Source organism: Kogia breviceps, chromosome 2 (assembly GCF_026419965.1).
Source record: "Kogia breviceps isolate mKogBre1 chromosome 2, mKogBre1 haplotype 1, whole genome shotgun sequence".
Lineage (NCBI taxonomy): Eukaryota > Metazoa > Chordata > Mammalia > Artiodactyla > Physeteridae > Kogia > Kogia breviceps.
The window spans coordinates 130,435,823-130,457,537 of record NC_081311.1 but is presented as its reverse complement, the minus strand read 5'-3'; the positions used below and the strand labels follow the sequence as shown (position 1 = coordinate 130,457,537).

Here is a 21,715-nt window from a genome sequence, read left to right as displayed (position 1 = left end):
GGAAGATTCTAGAAGCCGAGCAATATAAAACAGGTTTGCCACATTCTCAGTGCTCTACTCACTTAGCTTGGCAGTGTAGCTTCAGAAAGCTACACTGGACTTTAATACTTAACTGGTTTAACCTAAGAAGGGCAGGTGAAGACTTTGTCTAGTTCCTTTTCATAGCCCCATGACTATCTCATGTCTATTTTTTCTTCCACGCTGAGCTTTAACATTTTGAATTGTCTTAGAAATAAAACTTGACAAGTCTCCAACCCTCCAAGCACACATGATAAGACAAGTAGGAACACACCATAGACTCTCTGCCCCTGATCCTTTGGGATCATTTTCCCTCCTGCAGAATGGCTGTGGGTCCCAGAGTAACTGGGTGTCCCTGCTGGTGCGTTGCATTCGACTCATGTTATTTCTCATTTTACAACAACCCTGAATGGTAATATTTTATTGTAGTTTTTTTTTTTCAAAATTGTAATTAGGTATTACCAAATAAAGTAATAAACAACTTTTAACTTAGAGTGCAAAATAAAAGCACCTTATTTTAAAGGTGCAAAAGCAAGAAAATATGACATAAACTTATCCATTTTTAAATAGTCGTCTGTGTGATGGGTAAATGCCATTTCAAAACATTTTCAATAGAAAAATGATTTATAAATCAGTTTTCAGAAGATCAAAAAAATCAATGTTTAATACCAACTTTAACTATAAACATTGTCATCTCTCCTGTTTTTTGCTCCGGACACGCAGGCTCAGCGGCCATGGCTCACACGCCCAGCCACTCTGCGGCATGTGGGATCCTCCCGGACTGGGGCACGAACCCGTATCCCCTGCATCGGCAGGCGGACTCTCAACCATTGCACCACTAGGGAAGCCCACCTCTCCTGTTTTTGCTTCTTTATATCTTCTGCTCTTTGCGTTTTGGAGAAAATATTGCATTGTAAGGCTGCTGTCTTTTTGGATGAGGACAAGATCTTTAATGTAACCTCTTTTCATACAAGTCTGAGTGGAAGGAAAACCAACTTCCCAGAAATTCTCTGGTGTGTTGGGTGGAATGTAGCGAAATTGGTGTCTTGAGCAGGAAGGCAACTTCTTTTCTCTTTCTTCTGCTGGAAATTTTTATGGTAGGTTTTTTAAAATTTATATAGTGAGGAAAGTCAGCAAGATTATGTAATTTGACCAAAGGAACACAGCTGAGAAATAATGGAAGAAGAATGTTTAACCCATCACCTCTACCCTGCTCTCTCTTTCTCCTCCTCCTCCCTTTACCTAGTCCTTCAACATGTGAACACACCCACAGACTCTGCTTGGACTTATCAGGGAATTCTTTAGATGAAATCAAAAGGTGCAGCCACCCCTCTATTTTGTTATAGTTTCTATTTAAAAGGCGCATTGGTGATTACAAAAACTACCTTACGCACTTTTCTGAATATTAAATGGAATAGGATATCTAAATTACTAGAAAATGATTAATAAATGGTAAAATAAATATTGACCCATCACGAGGCTTTCCCATTAAGTTCTGGAAAGTTATAGCCTGCAGGGTGACAACCAGAGATGCACGGCTGGAGAAGGCTCTTTCGTAGCATAAGTTTCCAAATGGGCTCCTAGAGTCAGGCAGTCCCATACCCGGTGACAGCCAGGCCAGGTCTCCCGGTCTGCTGTGGCTGCCCATACCTTGCTTCTTCCTCCCTGTGTGATAACAACACAGCCAAGTGGAAACTTTACATCTAAAACTCACCTCTCTTCCTGAACTGAGAGGGTTCTTGTCGGTTTCACTTTTTTTTTCGAGTGCCAGACATTATCTCCTGCCCTCATCTATTCAGAATCCAATGTGCATTCATGGGAGAAGCAAGTCGTTCCCCATCCCAGCTGCACATTACAATCACTTTGGGAGCTTTAAAAAAAAGTACTGCTGCCTGGGTCCCACCCCGACCCCTTAAATCAGAATCACTGGGGGTAGGGGCATCCGTATTGGTGCTTTTCAAAAGTTCTCCAGGGGACTCTGACCACGGTGAGGGCTGAGCACCACTGGGCCAGCTGAGTTTCAGCAAACCTGTGACATGCTCCCCGGAGGGGTCTCCTCTTTCCTCTACAGATGGTGCCCCTTTGCCTGCTACCTCTGCACATCCTCTACGAGGTGACAGTGTGAGAAGCAGAAGAGAGCATGAGTATATGTGGAAATTAGGCTGTGTGCTGACAGGGGAGACTTAAGATACCCTGTGAAGACCCAGTCAAGACAGAGGCTCAGCTAAAACTTCCAAGTGAGTGGAACTTTCTGGCTAAATACCACACACTGGGAAAGCCATTAATTGAATTAAATTGATATAAAGTGCTGCCCAGACTAAGGTGAAAAACTAGTTCATTAACTCATTATGGAAATTGGCCCTTAGCCCAATGAATTTTTACTTGTTTTCACCCCTTAGTACTCCAGTCACTGTGGGTGTTATTAGTTAAAATTCCACAGTACTGGTAAATCACAACATAAAGCAATATTTTGAACACATCCAGAAGTGTTTAATAAATGGCTGGGGGAAAGCTGCTGAAAGTATATATTAAATAGGTTAGAAAACTCATGTCTTATGTAAACCAATATTCTCTTTTATCTACAGTACAGTTTCCTCTTAATGAGATAGCTTATTATGTGAAGTTAATGAGTGGTTCAGGTTAGGGCTTTAACAATAAGTCATTTAAGCTCTCAGTGTCCTCATCAGTATATAATGACTGTAATAATACCTACTTCACAGTGTAACCGTTGTGGGTATTATCTAAGAATTGTAGTAACATCTCATGAGCACCCACCCACTACTTGCCAGGTTTGGGGTGCTTTGCATGTATTATGTTATGGGGTGAGCACTCAGTTCTCCCTTTTACAGAAAAGAAAGAGAGGCCGGGCGAGGCACAGAGATTTGGTGTAGGTCACAGAGCAGACTCCCACCCAGGCAGACTTACCTCTTCACCACCACGCTGTGGATACAGCAAGCACTCCAGAAACGGCAGCTCCTTGGAAGATACAAGGTCTATCATATGGCTTTTCTCTCTACCCAGCAAGAGACCAAATCAATCCTCATTCTTTGTTTGCCCCCCAGATATTTTTTCATGCAAGTAATAACAAGAATAAAAACGACCTTTGCTGAGTGTTTACTCTTCCAGTCACTGTTCTAAGCCACTTCCAGGTATTTACTCTTTTAATCTCCATAACAGACCAATGAAATGGCACTATTATTGCTCCAAGTTTGCAGATGAGGCAACTAAGGCACCTGGAGATAAAACCTGCCCTAGTCATACAACCAGCAGATGACAAACCCAGGGTCTGAGACTGGCAGTACGGCCCCAGAGGCCCCTCTGTCTGCCTCTGCTTGTCCCCCTGTGATCATGGAGCCACGTCCTGTGAGATCCCATCATCATCATCAACTTCTCTCCTGCCAATATCTTCAACTCCCTGTAGGTAATATCCTGATTGGGTGACATCAATCTGGATGAAGCCCAGTGTCCACCTTCTCCCTGCAGGTACCTGGGCTACTGAGCATCATTAAGAAAAAAATGGGCTTCCCTGGTGGCGCAGTGGTTGAGAGTCCGCCTGCCGAGGCAGGGGACACGGGTTCGTGTCCCGGTCCAGGAGGATCCCACATGCCGCGGAGCGGCTGGGCCCGTGAGCCATGGCCGCTGAGCCTGCGCGTCCGCAGCCTGTGCTCTGCAACGGGATAGGCCACAACAGTGAGAGGCCCGCGTACCGCAAAAAAAAAAAAAAAAAAAAAAAAAAATCCACTCTAAAATCATAGTCCCTGACCACATCTGGGCCCCTGGTTATGCCCAGATTTCCGGCCACATCTCCCCAGCAGCCCTCTCTGAGGACGTCAGAGCCAATCTCACCTCCTCTTCCCAACTCCAGCTCTCCACTCATCCTCAGCAGATGAACATCCCTGCTACTTCACAGAGAAACTAGAAGTTAGCAGAGGAGAGAACTCTCAACTCTACCTTCACTTTACAGATTTACCTGTGTCTACTACCATTATTTCCTATGTTCCTGCTATAATGGGAGGTATCACCTTCCTTCCTAAAGTGACTCCTTTCACTTTGTGCTCTGGAAACTTCTTCCTTCTCAAGGACCTCACTCTGAATTTTCCAACAGTAAGTATCTTTGAATTCCCCCTCTCTGCTGGATCCCTCCCATCAGCATTTAGGTGTGCTCAAGTCTCTCATCTAAAAAATAACAAAGTAACAAAAATAACAGCAACCGGTTCACCCTCATCCCCAACCATATACGCACAGCCTGTACAGCTACATCTCCTGCTTCCTACAGCCACCAACTACTGGGAAGAGTCATCTACTCTTGGTGTCTTTGCTCCTAGTCATCCCCAAACCACTGATGTGCCTTCTCCTCCAACCATTAGGAGCACTCTCCCCAAGGTCATAATTTCCCTCCTCGTCCCCAAATCCAGTGCACATTTCTGCCCGTAAATCCACTGATCTCTCCAGAGAATATGGAGCTGTCAATGATTCTGTCCTTGAAACACTCTTTCCCCAGCTTCCAGACGCCTAACTCCTTCTCAGTCTGTTTCTCTGGCTATCCCCAAATGTTGTTCCCTATGATTCTTTTCAGGCCTCTCCTCTTTTCTCTTGACCTACAACAATCACATCTACTCCCATGGTTTTAATTATCTACAACAGATAACTTCCAAATCTATGCTTTCTGACTTTAATACCCATATATGGAACTGTCCCCTAGACATCTTCACCAGCCTCTCAACATATCCCAGACTGAAACCCTACTCCTTCCCCAAACTTGTTTCTCAGAGGAGGAAGCCACTAGGTTGCCATGCCAGAAATGGGACATCATTCTTGATAACTCTCTCTTTCTCCCCAGCACACCCGCTCAAACACTAAGTCTTGTTGATCTGATCCTTCCTCTTATCCATCTCTCAAGGTGTGTTCACTTTCCCCAGTCTTCTACTGTCTCCTTTCTAGTCTAGACAAGAGCCATCTCTTTATCCAGGATCCTGCCACAGCCTCTTAACCCTTATGAATTGCTCACCTCCAGTCCATTTACCATACTATGGCAGGAATGTTCTTTCTAATCAGTAACACATAAATCTGGTCACAATGAAACCCCCTAATGGCTCCCTGCTGGCTCTAGCATAAAGGTTTTTTAACATGATTTAAGACCTAATCTCAGCTTTCCTATTTAGCCCTAATGTTCCTAGAACCTCGCACCTCAGTACCCAATCTCCCTGCCAAAAGAACTTCTCAAACACCTCGTGTCCACTCTTGCCTCTATTCCCTCTGTTCTGGAACCTTTTTCTGCTCAGCTAAGTCTCTCCTCTCCCATCAGCTCCCCATTCCCATTCCCAGGCAACCACTCACCTGCTTTTTGTCACCACATTTTAGTTTACAATTTCTAGAATTTTATGGAAATTCAGTCATAAAGTAGGTACTCTTTTTTGCCTAGCTCTTTCACTCAGCATAATTATTTCAAGATTCAACCACATTGTTACATGCATCATCTGTTCATTCTTTTTTATTGCTGAGCAGGGTTCCATTGCATGGATATACCTAAATCTATTTATCTCATCATCCGTTGCTGGATATCTGAGTTGTGTACACTTTTGGGCCATTACAAATAAATCTGCTATGAACATGCATGTACAAACTTTATATGGACATGTGTTTTCATCTTTCTTGAGTGAACACTTAAGGGTGGAACGGCTGGATCATCTGGTTGTTGTACCGGATTGAATAGTGTCCCCCCAAAACCATGTCCACGTGGAACCTCAGAATGTGACTTTATTTGGAAATAGGGTATATTCAGATGTAATTAGTTACCATCAGGTCATACTGGATCAGAGTGGTCCCTAAATGCAATACTGATTTTTTTTTTTAAGAGAGATATAAAGGGAAGAAATCCATATGATGATGTACTACAAGCCAAATGATGCTAAGGATTGCCAGCAACCACCAGAAGCTGGTCGAGAGGCATGGAACAGACCGTCCCTCAGACCCTCAAGATGGAACCAATCCTGCCGACACTTAGATTTGGGACTTCTGGCCTACAAAATTGTGAGAGAACTAATTCCTGTTGTTTCAAGCCACCCAGTTTATGGTGCTTTGTCACAGCAGTTCTAGGAAACAAAGCAGTTATATGGGTTTTGTTTAACTTTTTAAAAGACCATCAAACAATTTTCCAAAGTGTTTGCACCATTTTACATTCCTATCAGCAGTGGGTAAGAGTTCCAATTTCTCCGCATCCTTGCTGGCACTTAGTGTGGTCAGTCTTTCTAATTTTAACCATTCTAATAGATGTGTAGAAGTATATCACTGTGGTTTAAATTTGTATTTCCCTAATGTCTAATGGTCTTGGAAATCATTTCATGTATTTATTTGCCATCTGTTCATCTTCTTTGGTAAACTATCTACTCAAATCTTTTGCCCATTTGACATTTGGTGTTTTTTTTTTTCTTATTATTGAGTTGGAGAGTTCCTTATATATTCCAGATACAAGTTCTTTATCAGGTATATGATTTGCAGATATTTTGTCCCAGTTGGTGGCTTTTCCTTTCATTCTCTTAAGCATATCTTTTGAAGTTAGCTAGCTATTCAAGGTGCCAATTTGGATGTCACTTTTTCTTGGCATCACTTTCTCTGAGCCTCAAGCTTTGAAGAGTGGCCCTTCTAAGTACTTGTCAAGTTTCAGACGCATTCTCCTATCATGACATTCATTGTAATTGTTATTATATTAGTTTGTTATTGTAATTGCTTGTTTACCTATTTGTTTCTCCCCCAGACTCAGAATTCTGTGATCATGGTCAAGGACTCATCACACGCTGCTCTCTGTTGCATCCTCCACACCAGTACTGCGATGGACAGAAGATGCTCACGTTCAGAGTCACTGTGTGTCTCTCCAGACTCACTGTTCATAGTTCTCCACCCTGCACTGTGTTCTGGAAAGCTGACTTCTGTGGACTCCTGGACCACTGACTCCCGGCTGGGTCAGCCAATTGGAAGAGATCAGAGGGCAGGAGAAGAAGGGACAGGCTCTTCATTTTCTCAGCTTCCTCCCTTACAGGCTCCAGTTTGGTAACAATTGCTCTTCTCCTGTCCTGCCAGATGGCCCCTGTCACAGAGGTACAGCTCTCAGGAGGCCCCTATAACTGCTCCCTGCCACATTCCTTCAGGCCCCGATACAGTCATGGCAGCTTCCAGCACTGGCTAGAACCTAGGTCTTTCCCTTCCTGTTTTGGTTCCCTTCACTCTGCCCATAACTTTGTAAATGTTTAAGTGTTTCACTATAAACCACTATAAATCAGGGTCTCACCCTTTTTTGCAGAGACTCTGATTCCTACAGTGCTCAAAATACATTCGTTAATCTTGACCCTCACCATAACCCACACATTAAGTAAGTTTTAAATCCCTGAATCATCTTCACCATTTTCATTCAACATCATGCAGGTTTCTAATATTTTTCTCGAGTTTCAAATTACTCCATACACTATATTCCTGTCCACCTCCTTCCTTCCTTCCTTCCCTCCTTCATTCACTCAGCAGAGACTTTTGGAGAATTTACTAAGTGCCAGGAACTGTGCTGCCCTGGAGAATCAAAGAGAAGGAAAATGTAGCGGGTTCCTCAAGGAACCTACATTCAGCTGACAGCTATAAATAAAGAAGTAATTCTAATTCAAAATGATGGAAGATGTACAAGGCCTGCAGGTGCAGGTGTTCCGGGCCGCAGGGGGCAGGAGACATCATTTCAGCAGGACAGAGCTCTGCAGAGCTCGCTCCTGAGCTCCCCTTTGCTCTTTGCTGCCCCGCTTCCTCCCCGCACCCTCACAGCTCCCATGAAAGGACATTGAAAATATGCTAGACTCTGTCCCAAGCACAGCACAATCTTATCTCATTTAATACACCAGCAAATAGTACCATCTGCATCTTACACGGACTTTTCCCATCACACTACTCTACCTACCTCCCGAATCTGAAACAGATGGGAGACCTGGGTATGCGGAAGGATCTTTTTTTTTTTTTTTTTTGCGTTATGCGCACCTCTCACTGCTGTGGCCTCTCCCATTGCGGAGCACAGGCTCCGAACGCGCAGGCTCAGCGGCCATGGCTCACGGGCCCAGCCGCTCCGCGGCAAGTGGGATCCTCCCAGACCGGGGCACGAACCCGCGTCCCCTGCATCGGCAGGTGGACTCTCAACCACTGCGCCACCAGGGAAGCCCGAAGGATCATTTTCTTGAAGGCGTAAAAGTTTTTGCCACAGATTTCCACCTCAAAGAGATGAAAATGAGCCCTTCTGGAATCTTCTAATCATTGAATAGGAAATTTGGTGTCAGTAGGCCAGGAAGCTGTCATCACCATTATTCATTACGCTAATTGCTTTGAAGACGAAATATGGCTGGTTTCTCCTCTTTATCCTGCTCATATTCATAGCTCTGCTACTTTGGAATATTATCTGCTCTGGGTCAGGGAAGGCTTTTTACCCCCCACTAGAGAGAGGATACAACTGAAGCCCGTAGCAGGTGGATGTCTCACCAGGATCCCACAGCCAGTGGGAGGTAGTCCAGTGTCCCAGTGACCGACCTCCTTTGCCTGGCTGCCCAGTAGCCACCCTTTGCTTCCCCCAGGCCCGCCTACTCACTCTCTCCCGTGCAAGTGTTTCTCACTCCAGACTTTGTATTTTGTCTCACGGCTTCTTCCCATCCTAGAACAGCCTCTTCCTCCTAAATACCCTTCACCCCATCTGAACACATCTAGCCCTGTGCAATCACTCTAGCCCCTCCTGGCCTCTCCCACTTTTATGTTCACTGCACTGCACCTCACCAAAGATTAATATCAAGGCTGCACTTTCCTACTTAATTATGCCACTTGGATCGCGCTCGGCTGCCTCAGTAGATGCCAGCCCACTCAGACAGGGCTGAACCATCTATACTTTGGGGTAATTCTCATAACACATGATGTAGTGCTGAGTCACAGGAGAGATTTATAAGTACATCTTGACTGAGGTCTATATAGTCTCGTATGCTGAAAACATCCCTTTTCTGCATGTTTCAGGCAGGGATGCTGACTTCTATATGTAATAATATGCTACTGACTCAGGGCACACTTTGGAACTTTTCACATTCTCTCAGCCACACCTCTTACTCCAGCCACCTCTGCAGCAGCCAGCCCTGCACAGTTTCCCTCTGGGGCAACGTGACAGCACCTCACCTCTGGCCATGCCATGCACCTGTTGCTGCCTGCCACAGGGCTTTCTGGTTGCCAAGGCATGGGACCAAGCTTGGAGCTTACCACTGCTATGGAAGTATGCAGAGGAGTTAATAACACTAGGACCACCTTCACCAGCAGAGACAGTCAGCCTAAGGATAAATGTTTCCCCCTTTCCCCTTCTCCCCAGGACAGACAGTTCTGAGACCTTCCGAGGTTCCTGCAGGACTGAGCACATGTTGCTATGACAGTGGCCAAGGCAGTAGCTGTCCTTGCTTCCTTATTTCACTCTGATCTTCAATCCCACTCTCTGCCAGAGATCTCAACCCAGGCTCTGCTTTCTGGAGAACCAGGCTAAGACAGTTTTATTAGTCTGTTTGGGCTGACTCAACAAAATCTCAGAGACAGGGTGGTTTAAACAACAGAAATGTATTTCTCACAGTTTTGGAGGCTGGAAAGTCCAAGATCAAGTTCCTGAAGGTTTGGGTTTTTGATGAGGTCTCTCTACCTGCCTTGCAGATGGCTACATTCTTGCTGTGTCCTCACATGGCCTTTCCTTAGTGCCTGGATGCAGAGATCTCTCTCTTCCTCTTCTTATAAAGCTGACCTTATCTAGGACCCCACATTTAAGACCTCATTTAAATTTGATTAACTCCTAAAATTCCTATATCCAAATAAAACTACATTTGGGGGGTTAGGACTTCCACATATGATTGGGGAGCTGGTGGGACACTATTCAGTCTAAAGCTGACAGTGTTACTCAAAAATATTGGTTTGGTCTTGGCCAACAGGCAGATAAGAAAGGCAAGGTTCTCCAAGACCCCATCACCTTCCTTTTATTTTTTTAAAGCTCCCTTTTGCTTTCTTCCCTCCTCTTATGTTTTAATGACTAGCGTCATGAGCAATGTTTTGTTTAATGACTATTTAGGAAAGATCTTACATTAGCCTGTTCTCATAAATATTGAATGTTTCTAGTGTTCTGCTAGTTATTTGAAAGATTACCCTTAGAAAGACTACATTCTAGTCAGGGTTTTCCTAGTTTAGGGAGGAACTTTTGCCAAGTTAAGGAGTAACCTCTTCTTAGAGCAAATCACTTTGCCTTTCTGGACCGGTTTTGGACAACGCGGTAACAGCTGTAACACGGGATAAGCCAGCTATTTTGCTGGGTTAGGAGGATCCAAGGAGATGGGAGGGGGAGGTAGTTTTTAAATGGGAGAGGAGCTCAACAATGTAAGAACCTTCAGCGTACTCTGGAGTGAAGAGGGTGGAGACCCCGGCGCACCCCCAGGGATCTCTGGGCTCCACATTCCAGGGGAGAGGAGGTCCAGAGCGCTCCCAGCGCGCCTGGGTTCACGGAGCAGCTCGGTTTACTCTAAGCTGCCTGTTGCCAAACCCGCAGTGTTTACCATAATCCGGGTGGCTTGCAAACCCAGATGTCAGACTTCCTGTCCCAGAGATTCTCAACTCGCTCACCCCCAACTCCTATTTGGCCTCCGCAAGAAGGAGAGAGAAGGCTGGAAGCAGGAGGAGCGTGCACGGGGCAGCCTCACCCCTCCTCTCTCCCCACCCCAAAGGCAGGAATTTCTGGGATGGGCAGATGGTCCACCCCCTCTTCTTCCTCCTGCTCCAAGCCGGAGTGGGTAGGGCGGGGAAAACCTCCTAGACTTTTCCGCCTTCCAGCCCATAACCCCGAGTGTCCTCACACTGTGGCGACAGGGGTGACGGTGACGGAGTGGATCTCCCGGACGCAGGGGTGGCGAGGCCCGGGGGAGGGGTGGAGCGCGGAGGAGGCTGCGGTCCCGCCTCCCCCACCGCAGGTCCGGGCGCAGTGTCCGGCGAGCCCAGTGGTTAGCGATGCTGCTGTCGCTGCTGCCACCGCTGCTGCCGCTGCTGCTGGCGGTGCCGGCGGGCTCCGCCGAGGGCGCGGCGGTGGCACTCACCCCCGAGCGGCTTCTCGAGTGGCAGGGTGAGTGTCCCCCGGCCCAGAGGGACCAGATGGGCACGTCGGGGGCGGGGCTGGGCAAGAGGAGGAAGGGGCGAAGCTGGGGCGGGCGAGGGCGGCCGGGATTATACGGTGGCCCGCGTCTCTGCCGTCCGGAGAAAGCCCTGCGGATGGGCTAGTCCTGCACCGGGACAGGCCCTGCAGCCCCTCCCCCGCCCCGCTTCCTCCAGGCTTCAGTCGGGGGCGCGGCGTGGGGCGGGGCCTCGGCTCGCAGGCGGTTTGACTGGGCTGCGGCCGGGGACAAGCTGCGCGTAGGAGGGTAGGAGATGTTTCGAATGTAAACTTGCCTAGAGCGGTGTATTTGGGAGGACCATCTCCGGGATAAATGATGGCAAAAAGATGTCCCATTTTGTCCCCTCCCAAAGCAAGCGCTCTGGGTGTACGCTGCCACCTGCGGAGTGGCCCCAAGCCTGGCTTCTCCGCTCTTCCCCTTCGGGAAAGAAAACAATCTTCTCTGTTAACACCTCTCAGACCAGATGGGGAAGAGGAGCCCCTGTGGCCCCAATGAACTTGTGAGCTGGAGCAAGTTACCCTCTTTGCTCTTCAGTTTCTCCCCTTTGAAAAATGGGGCCTGTGACAGACATAGGACCACTGAGGGTAAAATGTGATCCTTTGCAAGGCACACGGCAGGCCAGTGAGTGGAGAGTTCCTGCGGAGTTACCACTGCCATATACACGTGTACACGGGATCAACTGATCAAACATTTATTGAGCACCTACTGTACGTAAGATTCATAAAGGGCTATGGACAGAGACAGAAAGAGAGATCCCCGCTTTCGTAAATAACTGTATGGGCTGCCTCTGAGGCAAAGGAGCCAGCGTGCAAAAGTGCAAGCCCACGTGTGAAGGGAGGAAAGAGGTAAGGAGACGCTAAATAAGCCAGGAGAAGCCTCCAGGCAGCCTCCATACTCTCAGCCTTTGGGGATAAGCTTGGACAGAAGAAGTAAAGCATGTCACCAATGTCCGTGTTTATTTTTTTCCCCTCTCAACATATTATGTATACATTTTGGAGGTAATCTTCTCTGGACTGTATTCTCCAGCATTCCTAGGAGGCTTTACCAGGGACTGGTTGAGCAATTCTTATTCTAAAGTGGCCGAAGGTCAGAGGCCTCTTCCCTCCTTCGTCAGTTCAATAAAAATACTCCTACCGATGCGCCTGTGACCCCGTGGGGTGATCCATCTCCACTAACAGTCGCTGTGCCACGCTTATTTCTTTACATTTAAAAATGTGGGTCTTGCCTGAGCACTAAATGTCTATCCAGAACAGGGCAGCAGCCGGGAGGACAGAGGCTGGAATCTAGCCGCACAGAGAGAATGCACTGGTGATCCTCTGAGCCAGGATTAGCACTGATGGGCTAATCCCTTCTATATGTAGCAGATCCAAATCCCGGCTGAGATAGTTTCTAATCAGTGCCTTCTTTTTAATAGTCAAGGACACTATGAAGTTAGAATCATCCACTACCTCCTGTCCACTCCAGGTGACAGTTTGCAAATCTGAAGGCATTTGACATAGTTGGCATAGAGATTCTTCAGATGTGAAAATGCTGCCCCTAATTTCTGAAGAGCACAGAGACTGTGTGACATTGACTGCTCCAATCCTCACACAGGCTCCCCTCCTTGACTTCAAGCACTCACATCAGTGGAATTTCAAGTATAATCTAGATGGGTTTAAAATCAGGTTCTTCCTGTTTGTCCAAAGGTGGAAAAACAAAATCTTAGCGTTAGAAGGGACCTGAGACATAGTCTACTCCAGCCATCCATTTTTCAGGTGTAGAAGCTGAAATACAGCAGTGTTTTTTAGCTGTGTTTGGGTGTCTACGTTGGCCACTGTGTTCACTGGACTACATTGACTTACTCTTAGCCATGACTGGCATCCCCAGAGCAACCAGGAGAAAATATGCACCTGTGTCAGTTTCACATCCACTAATAAGGGATAGGTAGTAATACAAGGCAGATTATACATATAGTGTTTTTCATCTGAAAATTTCTTTGATATGTGCTACTGATGGATCTCTTATTTATTATAAGCATCCCAGCCTTGAGAGGCAGATGATGGATAGTATTGTGCTGACTTTTCAGTCATTTACCAATAAATTTGTATTAAAAAAAATCAGTAGATGCAATGTCATATAGTAGTTAAGTTCACGGGCCCTGGAACCAGATTGTCTGGGTTCAAATCCTGCCTCTACCATTTACCAGCTGTGTGACCTTGGGCAAGTTTCTTAAGCTCTCTGTGCCTCAGTTTCCTCATGTGTAAAAATGGAACTAATAATAGTACTTACCCAAGTATTGTCCTTTTGTTTCAGTATCACCACGGTGCCCTCTTCCTCTGGCTAGTCCAGATCATTTTGACGTGTTGACAGCCCTGTAACAATTACTTCCCTGTGCACCGCACTGTACTTGGCATGTCTGCAGCCTCTCTCCTACCTCTAGTTTCTATAGCAAGGGACCTCATTGTGGTTCTGAAATCTGAGCCCTTCATTCTAGCAAGTGCTAAAACTTGATAATTTCATTCAAGTACCCCAGATACTGGGAGGGTAGAGGGGAGATCAAAGAAGGGGACAGGGCATCCTGGGGAAAAGTGGGCATAGTCTCTGTGGAGGTTGCTAAAGGAAATGAACTGGGGGCAAGTAAATAATTTTGAAGCGACATTGAGGGCTGAAAATGATAAATGTGAAATGGCCCCAACCAACGTAGTAAGAGAGCTTCCCCTACAGCACTCAGCTTCCCAGAAGCAAGGGTGGAGGGAGCCCACAGCTGTGTCAGTCCTCAGAGACTGTCAAGGTAGGCTCTTTTGAATGGGCAATGACCAAGGGAAGTGAGGGTGAAAGTAAGGATATGAGAGAGATGGCAGAACAGGAAGGGTAGTGATTATACAATGGAAATAATGAATTTTGGAGGTGGGTCCATTCTCAGTAGTGACCATGTCCAAGTTATGTTGCAGAAGTGGTCACTAAAGTGAGAACAAGTGAAAGAAGGTCCTCGGAGCAGAGGGGGTCAAGGAACCGAGCGTCCAGAGCAGTACAGACATATACGTCTGAAACAAAAGTTTCATTAAAAAACACCCGTACCTGATATGATGTGCTGCTACTTTTCTACTCTGTTCTACTCTATTTTGCTTTGTAATGTTCCACTCTATTTTGATTTCATGATGCATTAATGAGCCACAGCCTGCACTGAAGAAAACACTGGGCCAGAGTGTTGGGAGTTAAAGGCCTTGGGGTGGGGAGGCCAATGAAGTGTTTGCTAGAGTCACATAGTGAATGTGAGGAAGAGGTTCAGGGCGGTGCACTCGGTATGGAGCAGTGAAGAGAGGGTGCCATAAAGGAGAGGTTTCCAAAAGAGGGTGGTAAGAGCCACCCCCTGGAGGCAGCAGTGGGGAGGAGTCGTGATCCTGAGATTTTCCCCTTGGCTCCCATGTCTAATTCAAAGGTCAAAATGCCCCTCACCACAGCCAGCTGGGTGCTATTACTGCATACCCTTCCTTCACAGGTGAAGACAGGTTGAGTAACTTGCACCTACAGGAACTTGTAGAGTAGGGATGTAAACCGGATCCACAAGCACTAATGCAGAGGGCCCCTGTATAGCCTTGCAACCTGATAAAATAGCTCATTCTTTTGTGTGTGTGTGTGGTACGCAGGCTCTCACTGCCGTGGCCTCTCCCATTGCAGAGCACAGGCTCTGGACGCGCAGGCTCAGTGGCCATGGCTCACGGGCCCAGCCGCTCCGCGGCATGTGGGATCCTCCCAGACTGGGGCATGAACCCGTGTCCCCTGCATCAGCAGGCGGACTCTCAACCACTGTGCCACCAGGGAAGCCCTAAAATAGCTGATTCTTATCCCGCTGTTTGCTGGGAGCATGTGACTTGATTTCGTGACAGGAGGAACAGGAGGCCAGCCTCTTTCTCTCTTCAACTCCTCCTTTTCTAAACCTGTACTTCTACATGTAGGAGTAAATGTTTTCACATAGCCGAAATGTGCAAAGCCATTGATTTTTTTTCTAGGCAATTTTTATATCCCTGGGCAACGAGCCATTCTCCTAATCTGGGGATTTGGAATTTAAGTAAAAGCATGGTCAGCTCCTGGTTTAGCTGCCCTGCCTGGCCGTCAATCACTCCAACCCTCAGACTCTGTTTCTTCCATCTCCATTCATCATCTTTCAGAAACTCTTCCACTTTATACTTTTCTCATCCCATTTTCTCTGACTGGCTTCTTTCCTCATGAGCCTTTGAGAGTCAGCATAGACTTCCAATTTTTCTGGTCCTTTTTACTCTTTCTCATTAGCTCCTAACCTCTTTTCCTATTTTTGGTTGTCACAGTAACTGATACTACACCATGTGGGTTCCATGCCAATTACCAGAAAGGTTGAGCCACACAGAGTTTCGTTGTCCCCTCAGCTTCCCTTCCTTGAGCTAAGAATTTGCTTATTTATATCAGGGTTTCTGAAGAAACAATTCTTTGTTCTGCCTCTTCTGAACTCATCCCTATGTGATGAATCTTCATATGATCTATCAAAGTAATGTATTTGAGACATTTATAGACCCTTGTCTCCATCTTCTTTTAGAAATTATCCTTGAAAGCCTTTTAGGAGATGTTCCAAAACAAAGCTAGGAACATAAATTATATTTTTTAATTGATCAGAGTGAAAAGAAATATTACAGTTCATAAAAGAAACAAACACAAGAACACCTTATATAGTAAGTCACTTAGGGTAGAATATTTTATAAAGTCATTCAAGAAAAATGGAGGAATTTTATGAGAATTCCTATAAACTGGGTTCTGTGATACAGAGCTAAACAAAATAGACAAGAGTTCTCTGCTTTCACGCGGGGCCACATGACTTTCTAATTTACTATACTTTCCAGACTACTACAGTTCCAAAGAAATATGCTAATGAAAAAATTTCATTACTACTGGCTTTTTGCATCACGCTCTTGAGAACTTTCCTTTTCGGTTATGAAAATAGAAACAGGAAATTCAAAGTAATTATTTAACTATAAACATTGTTGTCTTATTTTGCTGCTATTTTTCACTACCCATGTCCAAAGTTAAGATCTGTTTTTCTCTTACTAACATTTATAAAGGGGTCGTAGTGACTGAGGTGGTCCTTATCAGTATCCTATGAGGACAGCACTATAATTTATTAAGCCCATTGTACAGATGGAGAAACTAAGGCAGATACTCTCAACCTCAAGCATTTCTGCCCTAAAAGAAGTGCTTTGTGGTTTGCCAAGGTCTTTTTTCCACAGTGTTAGCCTTGGCCAGTTAACAGGGCAGTCTTTATGGGCGTGTGACCAGAACTGTCTCGTAGGGCTCCATGCTCAGCAGGGCCTTGCCCTTGGGGTTGAATGCTCTGTGGTTTGGGGTCTTGAAATTCTTAGTAATTTTTATTTCTGAATTTGAGCTTTGGATGTGAAATCCTGTGGGACAATGGAGCACAGACCAAGAGATTAAAGCCTCCAGTAAATCTCAGTCCCTCCTCACGTCACCTCCCCATTTTCCTTGGGTGGGTTTTCAGCCTCCCCCTCCATACTCCTGTGCTCCTCCCACCATGGCAACCAGGTTGCCTTGGGGCTGGGAAACTGGAGGACCAGGGCCTGGGAGTGGATGGCCAGTGGTATCTGGGGGCAAGACAAGGCTGCTGTCCCCACTGGGTTGGCAGCACCATTGCATGTTCCGTGAGGACTGAGTGGGGACCTATCACCTGTCCCCAGTCCAGGTACTGAGTGTGTTCCCAGATCTTTCTGCCACAGAGGTTGCAACCCCTCACAGGCCCACGGAAAGTGAATATTGACTAGACTTCCTTGTCCCCTCCAGGGCCCTACATTTTCATTTTACTCTGGGCTCTGTGAATTACATAGCTGAATAAGAAGCATGGGACTGTTATGAGGTGAATTGTGTCCTCCTCAAAATTAAGATGTTGAATTCATAACCCCCCACATACCTCAGAATGAGGCTTCATTTGGAGATAAGGTCTTTTCAGATGTAATCAAATTACAATGAGGTGATTAGGGTGGGCCCTAATTTAATATGACTGATGTCCACCTAAGAAGGGAAAATTTGGACACAGAAATATGCAAAGAGAGTAGATGATATGAAGAGACACAAGGAGAAGACAGCCATCTACAAGCCAAGGAAAGAGGCCTGGAACAGATCCTTCCCTCACAGGCCTCCAAGGAGCCAACCCAGCTGACACCTTGATTTTTGACTTGTAACCTCCAGATCTGTGAGATAACAAATTTCTGTTTAAGCCACTCAGTTTGTGGTACTTTGTGATGGCAGCTTTAGCAAACAAATACAAGGACTAACAATATATCTACCATTAAGAGTTGGATTTGGTTGGGTTTCCTTTTTCTTTCTTTCTTTTTAAAAAATATTTATTTACTTATTTGGCTGCACCGGGTCTTAGTTGCAGCATGCTGGATCTTCACTGCTGTGTGCCGGAGTTTCAGTTGTGGCATGCAGGCTCTTAGTTGCGGCATACGGGATCTAGTTCCCTGACCAGGGATAGAACCTGGGCGCCCTGCATTGGGAGTGCAGAGTCTTAACCACTGGACCACCAGGGAAGTCTCTTGGCTGTGTTTTCACTTCTGTCTCCCACTTAAGTAAATAGATATTTTTCTTTAGTGAGTATATTCTCAAAGCAGATAAGATGGACAGCTCAGTGTAAACACTTTTGCTTTCAATAACGTCACATCATTTCCAGGGTTGTTTGGTTGTTGGCTGAGTTGTTTTCTGCTTTTGTTTGTTTTGGTGACCCAGTCTTTGAATCATATCCCCCAGGGCTTCCACAGGAAGGCATGTTGAGGGAAGTTTAACAACGTTCTGTCTTATTGTTTCTTGCCATAACGTGGTCTTCTGTAGCAAGACTCCCTGGTTACTGAGATGGTATATTTTCAGCACAGTCTATAAGATGTTAACGGAGCCGCTGTGAATAACGAGTTTTACACCAACAATGTCTGAATGTCTGTTAGATACTTTCCAGTAAAATAAAGACAAAAATGACGGAGGAATAGACTAAAAGCTAAAAGGAAGAAAAATGTTTTCAACTCAGTTTAAAAATTCACTGGTAAGATACAGAGACACAGCGAAGAACTTTGAAAGAGAAGATTTTCTGCAGAGGTCAGAAGATTTACTGCTAAATGTGATGGACGAAGGGGGGGTGCGGGGAGGGAATGAGAGTGGCGAGAAGAGTTTGGAAGGGTTAATCTACTTCACACAGGGGTTGGTGACAGGCAATTTGAATCCTGACAAAACTGGAGCCGGGTGAAGCAGATTAAGCCGGGTTTCATTTTTCCTGCGCGTGAGAAAGAGTATTGTATACCTCGTGGAACTTGGAGTGACGATTTGAGGATTAGAAAGAAAAGGGAAGAGAACATGTAAAAAGATTTAGCAAGAGGGGTCCCATGGGCCTGTGGAGGTGGTGATTATCCAGGTTCAGAAGCTGCAGGAGAATAAAGAAGGCTCAAAGTCAAGGACAATGCTAGGGCAGGGAAAGAGAAGTTCTGAGACAGGACAAGGGGATATTTTAAAACATACTTAACTTTTTAGTTGATTATAGAAATCAATTGATAGGAAGCCATAGGCTTTGTTAGTGCTGTCAGATTGTCAAGAGATAAACACCAAATCTCAGATGATCTGGGATAAAAATTCAAGTATTCATGCAGAGATGGCCAAGGAGGACAGAACACACTTTTCACTTTGTTCTGCCCTTTCAAGTACAGTGCACATGCTGCATGCTGCAAACGTCAGAAATTCCTTGCTTATTGGTTTGGAAAGTCATATTAAGAATCCAGCTGCTCTGCATTGTTCAGCCATGAATGGGACATGATTCAGCCCCACACAGCATCCCTTCCTGCTACAGAGTAATCTAAGTAAGGAAAACAATCAAATCTGAATCTGAGTCACTGGACAGGACAAACCTGAATTTGTGTAGCTGGAAAATGTCGGTACATCTCAAGAGAGAAGCTGCTCAGCTTTAGATTGGTTTCAGGGCAGAGATGTCCTCCCCATACTTCCTGGACCCTTTCCATGCCGAAACTGAGATACTGTCAGAAGAGCAAGGAACTGGACAGATTCAAGAGACGATCCAGGGAAGGAAATGCGTGAGCCCAGCACCAGCTGTGTGGGTAGATGGAGTAGAAGAGGTTTAAACCCAGGGGAATGGAGTAGGAGATCGAAATTGGAGTGCAGTTGGCAAGCTGTGGGCTTCCTATTAGGAAGCTTGTCTCAAACATTGCACTTGATGTGAACCGTGCATTTGAGCTTTTCCTTCCAGTTCCCATAACATGGAAGGGCCCAGAGGCTGGTTTATACGTCGGTTGGATTAGGTGTCACCATCATGGTGTTATTTATTAAACACCAGAAAACCCTTTGCTTGCCCAAAATCCACCATAAAAAGAGGATTTCTTTAGGAATTGTTTCATTGTTTGTCTCAAGTGTTGTGTTTTTTTTTTTAATCAGAAGAACATACATCTCACCAAGGTTTAACATTTCAAATCGTATCTTATTTACCTAACACTTCATACCTCAGCCAGTTCTAAGAGGAGCTGTTTAAAGTATAAGGGGACACTAAAAGGCAGGTGGAAGTGATCAGAAGGGGTGCTGAGCCTGAAGTGGAAGGGCCTCAAGAGGAACTTCCTGCAGGGACCCCCAGTTTGGCACTCTTCCAACACTAATCGCAGCCCCAGGCTTTAGACTCCAACCTCATGGTATCATAGGGATTGGCCGGCATCTGACAGTGTATCAGATTCCTGAAGCCAGAAAACAAGTCATTGAAACTACCTTTTCCAGAATCCTCCCATTCTATCGATCACCAAATCCTGTCATTTCTTCCCTCTTTGAATTCTCTCTCTAGTGACTAGAGTCTAACCATTCATTCCCTTCCATTTCTCATCACCACCATTTGAACTGACACCTCTGTCTCTCTTGCCAGATCAAAGCAATAGTCTTCCAGACTGTTCTCCATTCTGGACATGGGCTGTCTCATCCCAGCTAAGTGAGAACTCCTCCAGGCCAGGAACTTGGACATTTGTCTCACACCTCTACTCTCCTAAAACCATGCTGGGAACACAAAAATGCTCAATAAATGTTTTTATCGAATGATTTACCACCCTGATTCATCTTACACACCACAGCCTCAGTCATGCCTTCTCTTGTTCCAAAAATTCCCTTTATCTGAATAATATACAAATTTTTGAATAAAATTTAAGCTCTTCATAAAATGGCCCCAAACCACCTCTTTCCAACTTTATATTCTACAACCACCAAACACTTTTAGATAATGAGGCTCTTGTCACCCTAGAGCTAATTATTTTCATCACCTCTGAGCTTTGATGACTTTTGCTCTGTCCACAGTGCCCCCTGGCCCAACCATTCACCTCTCGGTCTATACCTCCTGCACTATCTGAACTCTCCCTCTGTAATGAGGACAGGCACCCATGCTGGTCTAATTCACCCATGTACCTCTATGTGCAACAAATATTAGTTCCTTATCAAATGTTTGTTGAATGAAAGTGTGTGTGTGTGTTCTTGCGAGAAAGTGACTGATTGATTGATTGATCTGATCTTCTAGGCAAAAGTGACCCCTTCTAACTCCAGCCTTCCACCTTATTGTGCTTATACCTCTTACGTCAATATGTATTTTGGCATTAAGTTATAGTTCTTCCTGTACACTTCATGATGTACTCCCAGGGAGAACATCAGTTCCTTGAGGGCAAACACTATGGCACATATATCCTTCTATCTGCAGGGCTCCTAACACACCACCATATTAGGCGCTCAATTAATGTTTGTTTGAAATTTCGAGTTTCCCACTTCAAATTATTTGGCAACAATCTACAGCAGCTCATTTTCTGCTTTCTAGGTTATAAATGAATGGATGTAAATAGAGTTAGACCCATATGGTTTTCACTAAGTATATCAATATAAAACTTCTAAGAAAAAAATGGATTTGGAAAAAAAATGTATAAGAATGATTCAGTTAAATGAGCTTTACAGTCCCATCCAGCGCTGAAGTTCATGGTTCTGGGTGTATGGGTAGGTAGTCTCCTCTGCTATGTCCATGTTCCTTCCAGTGCTGTTCTGCTGTCTCCTCCCCGGAAAATGGGCCAGTACATGTGCGCGCGCGTGCACACACACACACACACACACACACACACACATGCACGCACGCACTCTCCACCTAGAAAGGTCTGATGACACTGAGGCGCCATGTCCACCTCACACATGACATCACTTGAAGATCCGGTCAAGTGTTTTAAATTCTGGTCTATTTTCTTTTTCTTATCTTTCATCACTTGTTTTTAAGGGCTTATTTTAAGTGCAGTTACAATGTTTTCTTTGGAACTGATGGAACTCCCTTCTTTTTGTTAACTAGGAGATTTCCCATGATTCCAGAAAGAATAGATATAGTTTTAAAGACCAGATATTTAGATAAATGATTCCTCTATCTCTGGTACCCTACACAGTGCCTTCCACATAGTCAGCAACCAATGAATGCTTGTTCAAAGAATGAATAAAGA

The 21,715-nt window shown here is 45.3% G+C and overlaps 1 protein-coding gene across 4 annotated transcripts in view; it reads left to right on the top strand.

Moving 5' to 3' along the window:
• Positions 1–10,820: 10,820 nt before the first annotated feature.
• The window catches only part of PLA2R1 (phospholipase A2 receptor 1), a 126,058-nt gene continuing 115,163 nt past the window's right edge, over positions 10,821–21,715 (top strand). For 2 of the 4 annotated variants that reach the window (XM_067026160.1, XM_067026157.1), the window contains exon 1: positions 10,821–11,158. In XM_067026160.1, coding sequence (XP_066882261.1) covers positions 11,047–11,158 — 112 coding nt within the window. In that variant the 5' untranslated portion in view covers positions 10,821–11,046. The remainder of the gene's footprint in view (positions 11,159–21,715) is intronic. The other 2 variants (XM_067026159.1, XM_067026158.1) reach the window with 1 other exon arrangement.